Source organism: Vespa velutina, chromosome 1 (genome assembly GCF_912470025.1).
Source record: "Vespa velutina chromosome 1, iVesVel2.1, whole genome shotgun sequence".
Taxonomy (NCBI): Eukaryota; Metazoa; Arthropoda; class Insecta; order Hymenoptera; family Vespidae; genus Vespa; species Vespa velutina.
This window is the reverse complement of record NC_062188.1, coordinates 285,199-302,885: the sequence shown is the minus strand read 5'-3', so window position 1 is coordinate 302,885 and position 17,687 is coordinate 285,199. Positions and strand designations below refer to the sequence as shown.

General features: G+C 46.9%; 1 protein-coding gene across 17 annotated transcripts in view; it reads left to right on the top strand.

Moving 5' to 3' along the window:
* Window positions 1–17,687, top strand: part of LOC124953951 (DNA N6-methyl adenine demethylase) — a 186,644-nt gene that overhangs the window by 148,545 nt on the left and 20,412 nt on the right. Inside the window, exons 1-2 of one of the 17 annotated variants that reach the window (XM_047506111.1) lie at window positions 11,505–11,671; window positions 16,284–16,722. The exons of 15 other annotated variants lie outside the window; for them this stretch is intronic. In XM_047506111.1, coding sequence (XP_047362067.1) covers window positions 16,632–16,722 — 91 coding nt within the window. In that variant the 5' untranslated portion in view covers window positions 11,505–11,671; window positions 16,284–16,631. Of the gene's footprint in view, window positions 1–11,504; window positions 11,672–14,277; window positions 16,723–17,687 lie in introns of those variants that run through there. One more of the 17 variants, XM_047506103.1, reaches the window with a different exon arrangement.

Below are 17,687 nucleotides of genomic sequence, written 5' to 3'. Positions count from 1 at the left end.
TTCCTATTTATTTTATTTTAAACGGATACAAACTATGCCCTATCGATCGTCTGTCGGCGTGGGCGAGTGAAAAATCATTTCGTACGGATAAAAGAAATAAAAAAGAAGTAGAAAAAATTTTTCATCGTCAGCTTCGAAACTCGGCTCGACCGCGCGTAAGGATTTTGAAACGCGCCGGTTAAAGTGCATCGCGTCCTGCGGCGAGCGCGCTTTCACGAAGAGTGGAACGTAATGACCACGCACGAGAGAGGGGAAGATGAGAGAGACAAAGAGAGGAAAGAGTATGGGAAAGGTTGAAGGAAAGAGAAAGAAAGAGAAAGAAGGAGATAATAATAAAACGAGATATCTCGTACGTGGGCGGTCGTATTGTTAGCGCAACAAGGCATGCGCGGCGCTTCTGTGTTTGCGCGCGCGCGCGCACTCCTGCCTTCTCCGTGCACCCTTAATAAAGGGTACGCGTGTGCGTGAGAGACGTGCACGCGTACGTTTAATAAGAAGAAGCGAGAGAGAGAGAGAGAGAGAGAGAGAGTCCGACTCGTCTCGGTGTGAGCGGACCCAGGCCTTATGTAAATCGACCGGGCCCATCTGCGAGAAAGCATGGACTATGGCAAAGAGCACGGAGAAAAAGCGGAGAAGAAGGTGGAGGAGGTAGAGCAGCACGAGCGGTGCTCCTCTTCAAAAGCTGTGCCGCCGCCGCCGCCGCCACCACCACGATAAACACGCATTTATTCCAGAGTGCGCTATATGCAAACGGCATGCGCGCATGCGCTGTTACCGCGATCGCGCATGCGTATTGTACTAAAGTACTTTCCACACTGAGCCAACTTTTCTTCAACCGTTAGCACGATCATATCCGAAAACCGTCGTATGTAAAGATTCGAAGAGAAAATCCAAAGAGAAAAATTCTTTTAAAGTTCCTCCAATTTCAAAGTCCACAGACCTTAATAGTGATTACCTTTAGTCAATTACTAAAGGTCAGAAAGTAGCTATCTCGTTTAGCGATTAGACCAGTTCCACTATGTCGTGTGAAAGGACGTTAAGGGAGCCAGCAGCGATGTAACCTTAGGCGTGCGCGCGCGCGCTCGCGCGCGCTCGCGTTATCGCGACTTTACATTGTGTTTGCACATATCCTACCTCTGTAGAAACGCGTGCCGATGATTCTTCCAGAGTCGGCAGATAAGCAGATAAGCAGATGGCTGTACACGTAGGTACGCTCGGATAAGGAGGTCTGCTGCAATAGACGATCCGCCTTCGGCGAATGCCGCTCGAGCATATTTTCGTTCGAGCGAATTCGCGAATATATATTTTCTGCTCGCGTTGTTCTTTCAGAGAAGCTGAATCGGACTCGAGCGTTTATTCAGATAGGCATCGTTTCTCTTGCTCTCGTGGAAAGGACGTGGAAATTGGAACGGACCGTTTCAACGTGCTCGTTCCTCTTGGTAAGCTTAATAGGTCGATTCCCATTGAAACCGAGCTGCGACGTTTCTTTCTTCGATCGTAGGCAGTAGCGCGTAGGAAAAAGGTCCTTGACTTAGGTACGTATTTATGCGAAGCCACGCATTACGCCAAATCGTTTCATTCTCTTGCTCGTGCGAGAATTGATTTCTGTGTCCCTCTTATCCGTTTATTATCGTCGTACGCGACCCATAAAGCGCGCGGTTTAGACGCGGCTTCCCGTCTAAAGGATGTTGGTGGTCGCGCTCTCGCTACCACGAGAACCTGCCGTGTTTCCACGTTTTCGCGTTTATCGACTCGCGTACGAAAGAAAGGTCGCGGCGTATAAGGAACTCGACAAGAAAGATAGCGTTTAAGCGAATTATTCGCCTTCCAACGAACCCACCGATACTCGATTTACAGCGCGAGTTATCTCGTCGAATAGAAAGAGAAAAGAATAGAAAGGACTGAGAATACGTGGGCGATCCGTCGATCTTACGACTCTCTCGATCGAATAATATACGCGTCGTAACGCGCCGACTAATTTATGGACGAAAGGTGGGTAGAGAGTCGACTATTCGATTCTCTAATTACATATCGTACTTTCGATTATACGCTCGGTAGCTTTGTCGAGGTGGAATCCGCTTACGAAATACGCGGTCATGGCTCATTTTGTGGAAATCGCTAACGATACCAGCAGCCTTTCAAAGAGTTTTCGTTAAATCCCCTTATTTACGAGCTTCGTACAAAAAAAAAAGGTACGGTAGAGCGTCTAGGAACGCTTCTCGTACGTCACCGTACGACATAAACTACGACTAAAATTGAAAATAATCGATAAAGTGTCGTATATACGTAATAGATGAATACCCATTCGGTATCGATTCGATTCCACTTGGAAATCTTTTGTTTATTCGAACGTCGTTCCTTTCATTCGCCCGAGTCCAAGGTGGATTTAGGAAGTCGCGTATCCAAAGCCATTTCAGTTGGCCCAGATTTTACGAATCTTACGATGTTTGTCTTCTTCCACGTCTCGCGTGCGCGTACGGTGCGCGTATATAAAAGCGTTTAGTGCCTGTCATCTCGGAAAGTGATAGTAAACGTTGGATAAATGTTTCGAGTCGCTTTCTCGGACGTTTGGACGGCGCGATGAATATCTACGAGCGACGAATACCTCCTACTTGCTTGCTCGTTTGTTTCTTCCGATTCGCTTGAAAATCAAATAACGTTAGAAATCGTCGAGCTCGTTTTCGAATAAGCGTAAATTCGACGACCGCTTTGTCATCCGTTACGCTAAGAAAACTAAAGCTCGTTATTAGTTGGCCAGATCGAAGAGGAGGCCCTCGGACGATTTTCGACGGGTACTTGAATCGTTCGTTTGTCCTCTCTTCGATAATGTATCGACAGTCGAGACTGATTGGCAACTCGCCAATTGCTCCAATGCCAGCTGCACGTACGGCACGTAGGAAAGCGTTATCGGAGATGTCGAAGAATTAATGTCGACCCTCGAGCACAGCGATAAATAACACCTCTTCGTTAGTTTCGCGCGTTTCTCAGCCTTATGCCGACGAAATTCCACTTTACAAGGAAGAACTTTGAAACGATCGCGTTTGCGTATATTTATCTAACGCGAATAAAGTATTTAAAAGTGGCAAAGGGTTAGATTGCAAAATTAAAATCGACTCGTCAATCATATCGCCCCGTATAGGACGATCTCTCTTCTTCCATAAGAGGGAATATTCGACGATCTAACATATTTTCGTTCTTAATGACATATATAATGCTTATCTTACGCGTCGTATTTCGATTACCGATTCGTCTTTTCTTTCTACGTATTAACGGGATGGAAATAAAAATTCAAGTTAAATAATATCTAATACGTTGGAAGGCTGGATGATATAACGCGAACGAAGAAGACAGTCGAACGAAACTCCGTTTGAATTTTCACAAGCATTCGCAGCATCTCCGACGCAGCTGTTAGGCTCCGTTGAAACTCTTCTAGGAGAGCGTAGGGGACCGCGTTCAGGAGGTGGGAGGGGATGTGCGCGATGCATTAATAAGACGGCAACATGCATCGACTTTGCTTCTGCGGCATAGACTTGGAATAGCTCTCGGAATAGATCGTGACGGCAGTGGGCCACATAATCCGACCGAGAGAACTTTATTTCTCTCTTACATTAGTGATTATTCGGCGGCGCGGGAGCGGGCTTTCGCGAGCGCGTTTGACCAACCTGAAATTTCAGAGGCTAAATCGAACGGAGGCCATCGAAAGTAAAGATCATTCCGATTGATTCGGAACTAGCAACGAGCAAAACTTTTATTTTCTTTTACTTTCGGTTACGATGATTCGCGTTGAATAACGAGAACGGCAGCCGGTGACCGAGATTCTCTTATTGTCGCTTTTTTAAGCCCCTTCGGTGTCTCCTTCGCTTCATTAAGCTCGAAGAAACGATTCCTTCAGCTTAGCGCTCGCCTCGTAAAAGAGAGAACGAATCAGAATCGGAGGTTTAAAGGGAATCGTGAAGAAAGCGATTCAGCTCTCGCCACGTCGCGTCGGTGCCTTTGACGCCTACTAATGAGAGGGCGATCATTAAGGACGGAGAACGCGCGTGCGCGTACGAAGGAAGTGGAAAGAAGAAGCCGAGTACCGATATAAGAGAACGGACAGACAAATGGACAGCTGCGCGTCGTAGACGTTTTTCGTTTTTCAATTTTTAAAGTCATCCGAGTCCCCTCGTCGATGGCACGTCGTTAATTCGTCATTCCCGAGACTTTTAATGAGATTGTTAGCGATCAAGGTCCAACTCTTGGACCCCTCATTCTCTCTTTCCTTTCGAATTTCACTTTTGCTTCGATAAAGTAAAATCCAAAAAAAGATTCGACGCGAGTAACAATATTTATCGGCACCATTAATTCTTTCGAAAAGTCCTCATCTTCTCTCTCTCTCTCTCTCTCTCTCTCTCTCTCTCTCCCTCCCTCCCTCTCCCCCCTTTCTCTCTCTTACGCTACATCAATTAATTAGAGTCTCATTGTCGTGCGGTAGAAAAACAGAGCGAAGAATCGAGAAAAGGAGCACCCAGAGCGATCGAATCGAGAAGAAGAATTCTCTTTTGTGACCCGCTCGCAAAGCATGGAAAACGAGGAGGAGAGGAGAAGAGAAGGAGAAGGAGGAGGAGTATAAGGAGAGAGAGAGAGAGAGAGAGAGAGAGAGAGAGAGAGAGAGAGAGAGAGAGAGAGAGAGAGAGAGGCAAAGGCAGGGGTAGCCGGTAACAAACGACTCGCAAATCCTCCCTGTCAATTTAATCTCGCCTCGAATCCCAGAGAAATGTTAATAAGGGCCTCACTGCCGTTCCTCCCCGCTCTTCTCGGTGGACCTCCTCCTACCTCCTCCTTCCGTCGCGATCTCAACGTGAGTGCACTCGCGTACGCGCGCGCGCGCTCGGCACTTTATTTTCGCGCAAAGATACCGCCGTACGGCGTCAGCGGTGCTGTTCCGAGCACGTGGAAATTGTGTGCAAAGCGAGTCCCACCGAGCCTCGTTTTTCTCTACCTCGTTCCTTGCAAACTTCCACCCTCGTAATTTATCGCGCTTATGTCGACGCACTCGCACAGCGGAATCCGTGCCGCGGATATAAAGGCTGCAAGGAAAAAATACCTATCTTCTTCTCGCTTCTCCTTCTTCTCCTCTTTTTCCTCTCATCGTGCCTGTTTGCGAATTCTATATCGTTTCGATCACTTTGCCTCTTCTTGCTCCATAACTGATGCACATACAAATACATATACCTAAATCTAATTTTGTGTTTGATCTTAATGAAAAAAGTGACGAAAGAAAATCTCTGATTCCTCAACGGTATCATTGTCGACGTTAGTCGGTACGCTTGAGCGCTCTCACCGTTAGACGAACTTTTTAATCACGCTTCTTGCTTACGCACGCGCTTGTCGTAACTTGCCAGACATCTTTCTCTTTCTCTCTCTCTCCCTCTCTCTCTCTCTCTATCTGGTCGGTCGACCAGGTGTATTACGAGTTAACAACGACGCGAGTAGCGAATTCGCTTGAAAGCTCACGACTGGAAATTACACGTTGTCAAGACGAGCCGGGGACTATCATTCTCGCCTCTTCTAATCCGCCTGTCTTGCGACTGACATTTTAATAATCTTATTTTAATTGGTATCTCCTCCCGACGTTCGCGTCTCTCTGCATTCTTGCTCTGACGAAACTCGCCCGTTGAATAGTTTCGAGAGAGTTTAAGATCTCTTGTATGCTTGGATAATTATTACTAGGGACACGGGAATAATTTCAGTCGAAATAAAAAATTGTATTAAGATTTGTCCCTTTGTATTCGCGAGATAAAAGTGAAAAGCATAAAGAGCAAAGGTAACTTGTATGAAACGATAAAGGAGGAGAATTTAGCTGGGCAGGAGAGAGTCGTAACATTCCAACGAGCGAGAGAAGGTGCGCGCAGGATCTGCATTCTACCGGAGTACGAGCTCCAAGAACGATCTCGTCGTTCCCGTCGAGCTTCATGGCGTTTTATCGTCGTTGGACGCACACGCGCCGTACGAGTATCTCGCTCGTCGTCGTCGTCGTCGTCGTCGTCGTCGTCGTCGTCATTGTCGTCGAACAGCCGGTCTCTGCTAGCCCAGTCCTCGGTCGGCTGCTGTGCTCGCTTTCGCGAACAAATAAACTCAGACGGACGCATTTGAGTCCGAGACGTTAGAGGTAATTGTCTCTCCAAGCCTCGAGACGACCGACGACTACGAAGCTCTGCAAGTCGAACGAGTGAAACAGAGAGAGAGAGAGAGAGAGAGAGGAGAGAGAGAGAGAGAGAGAGAGAGAGAGAGAGAGACAGAGAGAGAGATTTAAAGATGGTGTGGGACGAGCACCGAAAGCGTAAAAGCTCGAACTGCAACGTGCGATTACAAGGATCTATTGTTAGCTTAGCCACCGGTGCAGCGTAAAAGCCAAACATTCTTTCATAGCCGTATCTGGGTCGCCATCCACGCTCTTATCCCTCTTTTTGCCTTCCTTTCTTCCTTCGCTTTCCAAGCTTCTCTAGGAACGTCGATTTGAAACTCTATCAGGATTTAACATAAAGCGACTTCTCGATTAAATTAATTAATTTCGGTACGTGCTGTATCACGCTTTAAGACATCGTTAACAATGACACTGATAATAAATGCGTCTTCATCGGTGCTTTTAGCTTTAGTTAAATGTATCTTTCCAATGTACTCGCGTTAGTTTTTCTTTGCCTCTCGCTAGACCGAATAAAGCACATGAAAAATCTCGTGATATCGGGAGGCACGTAACCCGCTAAAGTTTTATGTCCAATAAAAGTAGTCCCTATGCGGTTTATTGGAGACACATCGGTTACACGACTGGTTTTATTGCTCGTAGGTACTGTTCGTCCGTTGGCTGCATTTATCTCAAGTCTGCCGCTCGCCGAAATATATTGCCAATAAATGCGTTTTTATTATAGAAGAATTTTAAGCGATCCTATGCGCGCGAGCGCGCGCGAATTTCTGGCGCGCTTACACCTTACGTCAAGAGATACAGGCATCGTTTTATTCTTATCGAACATTTATTCCTATCGAACGCGTTCGAAAAGAAGATAATAATCTCGAAGAGCATACTGCGTCTCTTCCGGGACATTGATATATACTGCGTTATCGATCGTACTCGGTTAATTGACTTTTACTTATGGGAGTAAGATGAAATTTACCAAGGAAAACTTCAAATTTTCTCTCTTCGCGGAAGAGAGAGAGAGAGAGAGAGAGAGAGAGAGAGAACATTCCTTTGTGTCTAGGCTCGATGGAATTCCCTCTCACATTCTTACTCGATTCCAGAATGTCAGTTTTTATGCAACAAAGAAAAGCGTCCTGAATCGTTTGCTAATTGCTTTAATGTCGGAGATAATTCGCTTCGGTCGCAGCTTCTCGCCTAATCCCAATAACGTAACGCTCCTTGTAATAAGGTACTCGAGCGGTAAATTTCGTCCTTATCGTAATGGAATGAAATCGTGAGTGCGTGTCTTGCTTATATCGGTCAAGTATTGCCGAGAGAATTTCCTTGGCTCGACGACGCGCGTGAGAAAAGTCAAAAGTTTCTCTCTCGATCTCTCTCGTTGAATAAATCGTTCTACCTTACTCCATTATTTCGTGATTGAGATAGAGGAGAGCCGTTTAATTAAGATACTCCGTCTCGTTTCTTTTCCATCGAGCGAGTAAACGAGAAACGGTGTCATATTTGATATTCAGCGCGAGACAGCTTCGACGAGTGGCAAGAGAGACGAGGTTTCATCGCTTTCACGGTAGCTAAATCGTTGATCAATCGCCGTTGTTAGAAGTATCTCTCTCTCTCTCTCTCTCTCTCTCTCTCTCTCTCGTTCTCGCTCTCTCATATATATATATATATATTCTCGGTAAAACGCGATAGGATGTTTAAGCGCGATTAATTGCAAAGAGTCGAGCCCTAATAACAATCCTTGTCATTGCGGGGATTGCCGTTATAACACGTGACGGCGCGCTAAAGGGAACAACAAATTATCCGAACGATGTGTGCACACAGAACCGACGATATAAATTATACTTAATAGCGTTCGTCTCTCCAGCGTTCAACCACACGGTTTCCATCACGCTCACGAACGAAAAGGGAAGAAGAATTTGATTTTCTCGTTCTGCGAAACTCATCTTCGAGTTATCATCAAGCGACTGCTCGAAATTCGCGTCGATCGAGCATCGATCTTCTTCCCATTGGACTACACGCATTTTCTCTTTTTTCTTTTTCACTTTTTTTCTTTCTTTTTTCTTTTGACTTCTTTTTTTTTTTTTTTTTTTTTTTTTTTTTTTTTTTTTTAGTTCACGAGCAATATTTTAAAAGATTAATTAGACAGGGAATGATGGATCGTATTGGAATGGTAGAAATCGAGGAGGCTCCAAGCTAATCGAGATACTTTCTCTCTCTCTCTCTCTCTCTCTCTCAAAGTCGTCAAGGAGGCGACTCGATGAGGGCGTCGACGAACTCCTCTGGACTGGTCTGCTAACGGAATTGCATCGAGCGAGCGAGCGAGCGAGCGAACGTCGCACCGGTGCGCAAAACCGCGTGCGAAACATTCGTTAACATTCCCAGCATGCGGTAACGATCGACCCGGTAAGAAGCTACGCCGAGGTCTTAAGATTACCTACTACTAATCTAGTCTTAATAGCGCGTTAGAAAATTAATAGAACGGCCTGTTGGCTAGCTCGCGTATAGAGATGAGGAACGAGAATAACACGTCGATGGACCGTTTCGAATAAACAAAGGATAAAGAGAAGAAAAAGCAATGAGAGCGCATATCCAACGAACATTAGTCTCGGTTCCATATGTCGATCACGCCCACGATGATCGAGAAGGGACCGTGAGATCGATAGATAAGAAGAGACGATAAGACGAGTCGAACGATTTGTCAAGCGGCTTTTCTTCCTACTGCCCAAGTCCTGTTCTCTTAATCCGCCGCGACGAACGAAGGAGGGGAGGGTACGTCTCGGTGCGTGTCGGTCACGCCCAGTCGTCGCGCGTCCTTTGCGCGTCGTCGCAACTAACAAAATCAATCGCTCGCTCGATCTTCCTATCGATTAGAATTAGTAAAGGACGAATCGAATTGTGTTTTTCCAGCGCCAAAAAAAGTCCCGTTCGTGGGCGAGATTATTTGTCAGGAAAGGGTAAGTCGAACTTGGGAATAACCGGCAAAGGTTTTTGGGTGAACCTCTCCGTTTGACCCTACCTCGGCGATACGTGGGCGATGCCGGACGTTATTTCGGCAACCGCGTTGTCGTTGTCTTCGTCTTCGCTGTCGTCGTTGTCCGCAATCCAGAAGAAGGATCGCGGGTTACCGCGTGGGCGCGCTTTCAGAAACACCCGAACAATTCCGAAATCGACTTTGAGACTTACAAAACGTACCGGTGGGCGAATCGATCGAAAGTAGGAACGACGAGCGGCATCCCCACCACTCGTGGCTTGTCGAGTTATCACGAGCAAATCGTGCGCGTAGGCGATCACTTCCGGTCATCACGATCCTACTCCGATCGCGTCGAAGCGATGGTCAGTGCTTCGACGATTTTCTCGGTCGACCTCTTCCGATTCTTCTCGATTCCTTTTACGTGGAAGTCCTTGAAAAGTTTTATTCGATTAAGATCATAAGAATTTATTTTCTCTTAAAATTCTATAATTTCATAGGTCGACGTGACGCTTTGATTTTCACGCTGGCCGCCACATAGGTACACCGAGACGGCAGACGATCGTTTAAAATTCCGCCGTTGTTCCACGGAAGTCTCGACTTCCTCGGGGTCTTTTCGACGTCGAGAATTCGTGTCACGTGGCCGCACTCCTGACTCCTGTAAAACTCGTTACCCCACGCGCGGCGAATAATTGTACCATGAAATTGACAACGACTTTAAATCCATACATTCGAGAGAGAGAGAGAGAGAGAGAGAGAGAGAAAATTAAAAGTTGACAAGATCCCTCATCAAGTACCCAGAAAAACATTTCTTCCGGTGGAAGTATCGTCTAAAAGACACCATTAACGCGAGCATAGGTGTAAGATTTTTCTGATGGTTCTATAAATATGCGGATGCTGCAAAGAACTGGAGGCACTCGTAAAATTCTCTCGACAGTAAAATCTGCTTCTCGTCGAGAGACTCTCTCTCTTTCTCTCTCTCTCTCTCTCTCTCTCTCTCTCTCTCTCTCTCTCGCTCGCTCGCTCGCTCGCTCGCTCGCTACAAACATCACACAGCAGAGCAAAGCAAACAACTTAAAGGTCTTCCGCGGCTGGCCCTTTTAACTCGGCCCTATTTTTTCCCACGAATCTTCCGGACGTTTTTAATATTTCTTCCTCGCGCTTGGTCTATTCCTCGTGAGGGATATGAATACAAAGATACGAAGGAAATGAAAGAAAAGTAATCGTCATCGATTTATGTAGGTTCTTCGATTGGGACCGCTAAGGAAAGAGGAGAGTGATTTTGTTAAGAGAAAAAGAAAGAGAGCTCGTTATCGAGTGCACGCGCGGCGGTAGATGGTACCTCGTTTGACTCGGGGCACGCGCCTGGTGGGGTCGTAGGCCGCTCCACCCCTGCTACGCTGTGCGTTCTCCCCGGCAAAGAGCAGCGAGGAACAAAGAGAGAATAAGAGAAAGAGAGAAAGGCGAGAAGCGAGGCACTCCCCACTCGTGCGAGCCAAGCGAGAGGGCCAGTCCTCCCACTCGCTCGTCGGTCCCCGTCGGGCCGCCTCTACGACCTATCCCCTCTCTACGGCAACGGCACTCTGTTGGCCCTGCGCTCGCCGCAGCCCACACACGAGAGCTCGCGACACCGACGCGCAAGACTTGTTGCTTCGTTGCTTGCTTGCTTTCTCGCTCCTCTTGCTAGCCAACTTACTTGTTTGCTTCCTTGCTCCTTGTTGCGCGCGCGAGCGCTGTGCCTGCTTGCCTGCCTGCCACAGGAGTTTACTCGAAGGCGCGCGCGCGCGCGCGCGCGCCCCCTCGCTCGCTCGTAAGCGGTCCTACCTCCTGCAGGGGACCGTGTCACGTGGCCTCCGGCCGTAGAGCAGCAGCACGCACCGCTCGAACACGAGAGAGCTCGCGCGAGTGCGCGCACACACTACGCCAGTCAGAGACGAACCGAGAGACCGGCCGCAGAGCGCACCGACGCGCAACCGCTCTCTTCTTCTTACGCGTTTATTCTCTTGCCTCGATACTTCATTTTGCTTTCTCCCTTTCTTCTCTTTTTCTTTCCTTTTCCTTTTAATACGTTCTAAGGTCCAGTGTTCGTTGTGCTTATCACCGAGAAGCTCTGGTGTTTTGTGTGTGTCTTTGATTGTGATACCTACAAACGTCGGCACGATTTTGAGATTTCTCTTATCCTCTTTTTTTCAAAAAAGTTTGGAAAACTTTTTTTTTTTCCTCCTTCTTTTTTTTCTTTTCTTTTCTTTTTTGTTTCCCTTTTTTTTCTCCTTTTTTTTCCTTCTTTTTTTTCCTTTTTTTTCTTTTTTCTTTTTTTTTTTTTTTTTTTGGAATGTTTCGTCGTCATGTAAAGTGAGATCGATCGGATGGTGGTAACACCACCATTGACGTTTCTCGTCGACGGAAGAAAAAACTCTGCATAGTAGTGCTACTATATGGTGAAAAGTGTTCTGCTTGGAAGTGTTCGTGCGACATGCTCCTCGTCACCGGCCGGCGCTCCAGCTGGATCTTACGGATCGTATTGAATGGTGCGCGATCTAGATCGATCTCTCGTTTTAGCGATCAAGACGATAAGCTCCAGAGCTCGCTGCTGTTCGTCCTCGAAAATTTGTCTAGTTCATCCAGTAGATTTTCTAGAAAGCGATATAATCTTGCGCGCGAATATAATCTCATTCATAGTTTCGTCCGTTACTGTAAACTCATTTCGTTAATATAATATTCAATGCGAAATATCCTGCGGGAACGCGGTTAAACGATCGGGTGTGTTGCTGACGCACGATCGAACCTCGTAAAAAGGGTACATCGCGAAGGTCCGCAAACTCGTTAATGGGTAACGAAAACTCGTTGCAACCGTGTCGCGCCATGTTCGACGCGCCACCAGTAGTCGGATAAAAATCGGTCACGAAGAGGGGAAGAAGACGAGAATCGTAGCGTCAAGGTTTCAGCTTTACGGCGAACCAACGAACCACGATATAATTAAAAAGTGTCCGCGAAATAACAGTTTGTTCGGCGATAACGATGTTGACGGTGCGCGTTCCACTTGCAAACCATCGTCGACTTAATGAAGCGATTCCTATCGGTACCGGCAAAATCTGATAATTAAATCAAGCCAGGGAGGAGCGGCCCGTGGATATTAATTGAATCGCGATCGGCTTCGATCCGCTCGCTTTCGCAAACACGCTCGACGATGCAACGGTTATGACTTTAACTATATACACGTACGCCCATCCGTCCGTCCGTCCGTCCGTCCGTGTGTGTGTGTGTGTGTGTGTGTGTGTGTGTATGTATGTGCCAGTGAAACTCGTAGCCGTAGGGGAGATCGTAGAAGCCGATCGATGCGGATTCGATGATTCGAGGTTTCTTTGCACCGAGTCACCCGATCCTTCCTCGAGCCGACCGCGTTATATACTCGTTCTGATTTATTGGCGCATCCGAGGCGTCGTCGATCGGTCGCGTCTCCGAACGACGACGATCTTCTTCTTCCTCGCTGAAATCGCCAAAGGAATTTTCTCCTCTTCTCGCGATACAGAAGGATGCTCCCTTTTTTCTTCGCCATTCGGGACACGTCCTCCTAACAAAAAAGTCTCCTCTCTCATACATATATACAATAAGGCGAATCGGGCACGCCCGATCGCGATTAATCCGTCATCGTAGAGAAACGCAGGACTCTCTCTCTCTCTCTCTCTCTCTCTCTCTCTCTCTGTCTCGCTCGCGCGCGCGCGCGCGCGAGGAAAGATCGTAAAGATCGGAGCGATCAGATAAGGATCGGTTAGTCCGGGGGCTGATGGGTCCGTGACGACGAAACGACTCTTTGGAAATGCGTGTCGAGGCCGAAAGTCGACGCCGAGCAGGCGGCTGGCACGATCGTGCTGCCGTGTATCGTCCTGGGCTCCTCGTAGGAGGGGCCGATCGAAAGAAACGGCTCTTGCGAGAGTCAGAGAGAGAGGAAAGATTTCTCTTTCGCAACCCCTTCGAAGCGTCGCGAATTTTCACTCTTCTGGCAAGTTAAAGATCCCGACTTTGTGATCGGTTCGCATGCGCGCTCGTGCACGTGCGAGCCAACGAAATTGGGATGATCGGACGAGCTTGATTGCTCCTCGACCGAGAAAATTAAGCGGTCCTTCGTTTTTTCCCCGAGCGCTTTTACGATTCCTCGCTCCTCCTTTTCTCCTCTTCGAGGAGACCTTTTTTACGGCGACCCCTCCCGAGATCGGTACATTGTAAATTATAGTACGTCTTAATCGTTACAAAACTCGCCGCGCTAATTATTGCCTCCCTCGATACGTAACGGCTGCTCCCTTTTACGTAATCTCTCTTGTCTTTTTTTTTTTTTTCTTCCTTTCGTTGGGTTAATTAACGGAGAAGGGCTCGATTTCGCTTCTTAGGCAAATTGACGAGTACCATCGAAAGAAATTCCCCTCTTCTCTCGATCGGGGGATAAAGTATCGAAAATAAGCAAAACAGAAAAAGGAAAACGAGTGGGGGAAAAAAAATAAAAGACTTGCGAAACACGCTCGTTTCTTCGCGGAATCGAGGAAGGACATAAAACTGAGAAATAATAAGCAGGACAGGGTAAATAAGGAGGGCTTCTCGATAGCTGGTACGCGCTATCGAGAAGGCTGCGACGTTAATTTCGTAACTTGATACGTCATTAAGGAAACAAATTGCACGATTAACCCGGGCACGCTTAATTAGCCGCGGCGTTATAAATGGCAGAAAAGCGCCGCGAATTAATCAATGCTCGATCGGCTCGATCGGGTTCCGGGCGCTTCCCTCTCGTGCTCTTCTCTCGCCTCCTCTCTCGGGCTCCTTTTCAGCCTCTCCTTCTCAACCCCCTTACGAAGAACGATCGCTCGTTGGTAGCGATAAACGCGATAAGTAAATTAAACGACGGGGACGAAACAATCCGGTTAACCGTTTTGTACGAGCGTGGCATTAACGAACGACCACGCGTAATAAGGATGATAACGGTAATTAAAATAATTAGACGGTACGTGCTCGATTAAAGCGAAGAGACGTTTCCAAAAAGTTAATTATAACAACGTTTCTCGTGATAAAGAGCGGCTTAATGTCTCTACACTGTAATCGCGGCAGGGGCGGGGGGGGAGATAGGGGGGAGGGATGGTAAAGGGAAGGCAGAGGTAAAGGGAGAAAGAGAGACCTCGATAAAAATGAAATTCACCAAGGGGGAGAGAGAACGTAGAGAATATTATAGTCGAGAATATTATATCGTACCTCGGCGATAAACTCGGCCGTTCTCGTTGAGAAATCCTGCGTACGTCGCGTCGGCATTAATTATATTACACTTTTTACTCTGATTTCTTGCGAAAACATCGAAAAGCAGCCGACAAACGGTGGCGATGGCCGAGGAAATCTTAAAATCGTCGCGGGAGGGAATTCTTTTCGATCGAGAGCAGCACTTGAGAAACGCTTATGGCAATTAAGATCGCGCATGATTAAATAGCAAATGATTATTTACGCGGAGTTGCACGGTTGGCCGTTTAATGCGCGTTCGGTACGATCTCCGATCGCGCGTACAGCAATTTCGGTGTTAATTAAATGGCCGTGCGTGGGCGTTTACCGGATCCCTCGAGAATACGTTTTGTCAACTTTCACTCGACTCGTACTCCTCCCCTCCTCGTATTCTTTCTCTTCTACCGTTCTATCTTTCTCCGTTGGCCCTGGTATCTCGATGGACCATAGTCCATTCATTTGCATCAACAATAAGGGGCCACGGTATTGAAATAAACTTTACGGATTCGTATCGGTCTTAAACGGGACGAATGATTTAATCCTTTCTGCAGGAACCCGACCGTACCGAAATAAGCTTCGCAAGTTTGTACCGGTTTTGCGGACGAGTCGAGTGACTCGGTACTTTCTGTCCGCGACTTCGTCGCTCTTGTAATCGTAAATTCGACGATCGGTGCAGCGAGAGTACAGAAAAAAAAAAAAAAGAAAAAAAAAAAGAGAGAGAGAGAGAGAAAAAAGAAAAAAAAGAATAAAAAAAGAAATCTCACGCTGAGAAGAAGAGTAGGAAACGAGAACGTTCTCGTTCACGAGGGATCGATTTACAAAATCGTTTCTTCGATTTTCCTTCCCCCGTCTCCTCCCTCTCTTTTTCTCGTAGGATTTTCGAAAGTCGGCTCTTTCCACGCTCGTGGCAAGAAATCCGAGGTAATTTATGCACGAGGAAAGAAGAAGCATCGCCCACGCGACGACGCGAAGAAAGCGAACGAATTGCTGGCGTTAGAGAGACAAGCGAGAAAGAGAAAGAGCGAGTCTCATTTCGGACGATTATCAACGTCGACTGCCCACGACTAGTTCTTCTTGGCTAATTACCTCTAGGATAAAGCAAGATCGGCTTCGGAGTGTTAGTAGGAGGAGCGGGCAAGAATCTCGAGGATTAAAATCGAATTGAGCTCGATTCAACTTGAAAAAAGGGAAATCATTTTCGCGCGTCTTCGGTAGGACAGATTCGACGGGCGAAATCGATAAGATCTGCCGGAATAAAAATCGTCATTTATATCGAGAGCCGGGAGAGACCCGTAGAAATCTTCATTCCTTCGAAATTGCGTCGCGCCTATGTCGCGAGCCGTTCGGTGCCGTGCGGTGCCGGCCGGCCGTGCAGTCTCGCGCAATGCCGTGGCGCGCCGAAGTCAAAACGTACGAAATCGAATAAACGTAAACGTGATTTATGACGCGTCCCGTTGCAATTAACGAAGTAAAGGTGAAATCAATTCTCGTGCATACGAACTTAAATTCAGCCGGAGGAGAAAACCCGTGTGAAATTCCAAGCGGAGTCTGCGCGACCAAGAAGCCGAGTGAAAGCGTTACGTCACGAAAAACGATTGTTTAAAGGCTAACAATCGACGGTTAATGACAGACGCGATCACTCGCGATAGGACTCCTAGTTAAGTTCATACGTTACATTCAACGAAAGAGTCCCCTCGAACGATCAAGCAGCGAGCTTAGGAAGAAGATCTTGTTGGATGTATCGATGAATAAAGTGTCGTCGACGTCCTCGCACATGAGCAAATTCATGACCATATATTTCGATAATTTCTACGAGGTTGCGAGACGCATATATCGCGTATTCGAGAGATCGAGGAGATAGAGATCTGACGAGCCGTCGACTTACAGGACCCGCTAATCGCAGGAGCGTCGATCTTCGTCCCCAGGGGTGGATCGAAAGGATCGATTTTTTCTCCTCGACGACGAGGACGACAGGAACGTCGAGACAAGAGGATTATCCCTTCGAGTCCGTGTTAACGCTCGAAGCAACATCGTGTTCGAACGGAATGAATTCGTCTCTCGTGAGAGCCGGAAAGTCACCGGATCGAGATATCCTTCTTCGAATCGAAGCAAGTATAGTGCGAGTATAAAAAGTACAAGGAAAGAACAACTTTGCGAATCGTCCGGACGATCAGGCATATCGTTTATTTTGTTTCTCGCTCGTTGTACTCTTGACCGATCAAAATTATCAAAAAGATGGTCACCCTGGACACCGAACAGAAGCCCGAGAGGCAGCACTGCGGCCGACGCATGTGCGCCATTTGCAGACGCATCAAACGTGACAAAGGTAAACAAGGATTTTCATTCGACCGACCGTTCGTCGCTTTGTTGATCGGGTGCCGCTTTAAAAATATGCTCGCATAGTCGTTAATATCCAGTGACATTGTTATTAGTCGTTATTTATTTCTACTTGGCTAGTTAATTAATTAGCCATTATAATAAAAAGAAAGGAAAAGAGAAAAAAAGAGAAGAAGAAAAGGCAGAGAATCGATAAAGTCGATAGTTTATCTCGTCGCGACAGACGTTGATCAAGTCCGACGTCATTGTCATTGGAGATTTCATATGCAGCTTCCGAATGAACACCTTAGATAATGATTCAAGTACGTATCCAGGAGCGACGAGTTTTTCGATGGACCTACCTACATTGCTCGGCGCTATTATGCAAACGACTTTTACTCTCTTCTCCATCAAAGCCCCGCAACCCCCCTTAAGACCTCACGTCTTTTATTATTTCAATTTGTTTTAAACGTCGTCGCTTTATGGCACGCGCGATGCGCGAAGTAATATACGACGATATAATGTCCAATAAACGCGATTATAAGGTACGCGCAATAAACCGAACGAAGAAAAATTTGGCCAATGATATACGATACGTCGAAGCCTCCAGCATCCCGATATATTAATGGTGCAACCGCATAATGCATAATGAATCGTACGTCGTACCGAGGACAATGTATTTCGTGTTATTACACGCTTCGCGCTCCCCCCTCATTAACATCGCGTTAGAGATCATTTACATGGTACGTGCAAGAGCCGGCCTTTTTATGCTTGATAACTAATTAATGTAAAAAAGAAAAGCTTATGCGCGCTCGTCCTCCTTCGCGACGTCAGGACTCGAGCCGCAATCCTCTTACGTCACGTTCGTGCCGACAACTTTTTGAGGAATCGAACTTCTCAAAATGGGTAAATGGTCTCTCTCTCTCTCTCTCTCTCTCTCTCTCTCTCTCTCTCTCTCTTTCCTTTTTCTCAGAA